This window comes from Cibotium barometz, chromosome 53, assembly GCF_041138505.1.
Source record: "Cibotium barometz isolate CiBa-2024 chromosome 53, ASM4113850v1, whole genome shotgun sequence".
Classification (NCBI taxonomy): domain Eukaryota; kingdom Viridiplantae; phylum Streptophyta; class Polypodiopsida; order Cyatheales; family Cibotiaceae; genus Cibotium; species Cibotium barometz.
The window spans coordinates 25,477,733-25,480,985 of NC_141098.1; the positions used below are offsets into that span (position 1 = coordinate 25,477,733).

The 3,253-nt window shown below is 44.7% G+C and overlaps 1 protein-coding gene across 1 annotated transcript; it reads left to right on the forward strand.

Moving 5' to 3' along the window:
• The first annotated feature begins 450 nt into the window (after positions 1–450).
• Positions 451–2,567, forward strand: LOC147608451 (uncharacterized). The gene has a single exon (XM_086789273.1). It carries the CDS (start codon positions 1,354–1,356, stop codon positions 2,236–2,238), a length of 885 nt encoding a protein of 294 aa, XP_086645399.1. The 5' UTR covers positions 451–1,353; the 3' UTR covers positions 2,239–2,567.
• The last annotated feature ends 686 nt before the right edge of the window (positions 2,568–3,253 follow it).

Genomic DNA, 3,253 nt, shown 5'->3' on the forward strand with positions numbered 1-3,253 from the left:
CTCTCTCAGGGTTGCCTTCTTTTGATGGGCTGCAAAAGTGATGATGTGATTACGTTAAAACCTGCATATTTTACAATCTACATGTAGTTTTTGATGGGTATTTTGAAATTTTGCATGTATTCAACGGTCGAAATGTCCGAAAACAGGCATGACTTAAAACATAGGCACAACCACCTAAGCATGCTTGTTAATGATATTATTAACTAACTCTTAGTCGGCCAAATCAACGGAGGGACTTTACAAACCATGGTTGGAACCGAGATTTACGGAAAAAGTGGGAGGGATCACTCCATCCTGCCCACTGAGTGTCCCTCGTCCATCTTCTTGCCCTCCTGAGGTGTGTAAAGCCCCGCAAAGTTGTTCTTTTTTTTTTTTGTAATGCAAGACTTTTATTTGTACCAAACAATGTCCTTACGGATGAGAACTAGAAGCAACACTCGATCAAGGGACCTTACCCCAAACACATACACGCTTCACCAATTCCTCAAAGGTAGAGGTTTTCATGACAACAAGGATGTAGCTAGTACTATGTAGAGATTAGAAAGGCGGTTCACACGAGTGGTTGTACCGACGGACGGAATCCACCCACAACAGCTGTGTGTTCGAGACGACGACGAACACACCGTAGGGGGCGGGTCGAGATGGGGGCGTCGGATTGGGCGTTACCTTTGATGAGGAGGAGAAGCGTAAGAAGAAGACGAAAGCGACGACCCGCTATTTTTGCCTCTTCTGCTGCCGTGCAGGACTTGCCCTTTACTTTTGCCGCTCTGTTGCGGCAAGAAGAAGAGTAGACGTGCAGCGGCCGGGCACATAAACAAGCCTTGCACAGAGAGATCCCGTGTGATGGTGGTGTCAGAAACTGTGCAGATCCGTTGGCTTCCGCCGCATGATAGAGGTTAAGCCTTCTCCCTAACGTTTTTAGCTTCTCATCTCTCTCTCTCTCTCTCTCTCTCTCTCCCCCCCCCCCCCCCCACACACACACACACTCCAGAGCGCTCTGAAAGGGTTAGGATTTCTCTCTCTATCATTCACACACACGAGAGAGAGAGAGACGTAAGAATTTCTCTGGATCTGCACAGATTGCACAGGAAAGATTAGGACTTTTTAAATGATTGGTTCTGATTAGGGTTTCTTAGAGCACAGAAAGAAGCAGGCTTATGCCAAAAGTGCTTAGGAAGGCCTGAGGTTCTAGGACGGATTAAGGTTTCACAGGAAAAACATGCGTCTTCATATAATTTACAGTTGAAAGAGATTTGGGGTTTCTCAGTTAGAGAGAGAGAGAGAGAGAGAGAATTTGCAGACCCAGCATCTTGATCTGTCTGGGAACATCAATCCGAATAAGCTGCTGACTCCATGGCTTTGCTTCAAAAGTCACTGCTGCCTGTGGGCATTGAAGAGGAAGGCCGCAAGTCAAAGGGTGTTGCCACATGTGAATGGTCGTCTGAAGCTGTGGGCACCCTGCTTGATAGCTATGTCGAAAAGTTTGCTCTGGGAAGAGGGTTCCTCAGAAGCAAGGACTGGGAGGAGGTTCTCACCAATGTAAATGCCGGCAGTGAAAATGTCAGGTCTCTTAAGACCATGAAACAATGCAGGGACAAGGTGGACAGCTTAAAGCGACGCTACAAGATTGAGAAGCGCAAGGCCGTGAACGGCAGCACAGTCACCTGGCCTTTCTTTGCCCAGATAGATGACATGATGGGATCTGTGTTAAAGCAGGGAAAGCTTTTCGAGCCTTTGGAAAGTCATGAACCCAAACGTTCTGTTGTCATGTACACGCATGCCAATGAAGTGGATGAGGACAAGCTTGAGTACTCCGACTCTCGCGAGGAATGCGGGGTCGAGAATGTGGGCGATGCCTTCCAGAATGGCAAAGCCTCTGCAGAGGAAGTGGATGGTTTATCAGAGAATGGCTTACATGCACACATGTATCGGCATCCTAGAAAGCCCTTCACTTTGACAAGAACCCCTCAGTCCACAGATAATTCGAGTGAACGCATCAGAGACACACACATGCAAGACAAGGCTCATTTCAAAAAACATAAAGTGGCATACGATGATGGAATGCATGCTCTGGCGAATGCAATTACAGGGTTTTCGGATGTCTTTGCCAGAATTGAGATAGCTAAAATGGAGATCTTTTCAAAAATGAAGCTAGAGATGGACAAACTGAAGAGGAGGAGGCATACAAGGAGCAAGAAGAAGCAGAATCTTTCAAGTCAAAGCTATAGTTCTGGATAAGATAACCATTTTGTGTCCTACTTTGGATATAGTTCTTGCTTGCTTAACCGAATAGAATAGTCCTTTAAGTTTCCATTGTCGCTTGTGCTTTTGCAGTTTAGTGGAGTACCATGCTGCATATGGTGAGGGTGCTTCCTTGGCAACTTAGAATCTGACATATAGAACATGGTGGGGATAGAGAACAATCAATCTACCCTTTATATACATCGACGTGGTAGTTACATGGGAGATGGTGTCTTCTCTCATATTAACCATGTTGCTGCCTGGGTCATAGGACAATGGGTTTGCTTTTCTGATACATCTACTCTTAATGAAACTTTTTTCTTTGATGTATTGCGTAGGCTTTGCCTTTACAGAGTGCTTTGGTGATGGAAGTAATACCAAGCCTTTCTTAATTCAGGACTTGGTTGGATACTGTCTCTATCATAAATTGTATTCGACAGAATGATGATTTGACATAGTGTGTATTCAAGGGCTATAAAGACTGTTTGTGTAAGCACGCGATGATCTGAATTGGCCATATGATAAACTCATCATCACACACTTAAGAATCCATGACGTCATGGAATGGATTATGAGAAAGGGTTGCCATTGTGCGGGGAATGGGTTCCATAAGTCCATTCCTTTCCACATCTTTGTAATTTCGGGACGCGATGATCTGAATTGGCCATATGATAAACTCATCATCACACACTTAAGAATCCATGACGTCATGGAATGGATTATGAGAAAGGGTTGCCATTGTGCGGGGAATGGGTTCCATAAGTCCATTCCTTTCCACATCTTTGTAATTTCGGGACGCTGACAGTCAAACACTTTAGGTGATATATGAATGCATTCCCTTGGATTGGGCAAATTCGTTGTGTTCCTAATTGTTCTATTGCTTGACATGTCCACAAAGCTTGCGACATCCTCCTCACATACCTTAGCTTTGTGTCAATCCTAGCCTGGACATGCCATTGCAAAAGCAATTAATGGCAAGAGTTTTTCAAAGCTAATTACATATTGGAAACCT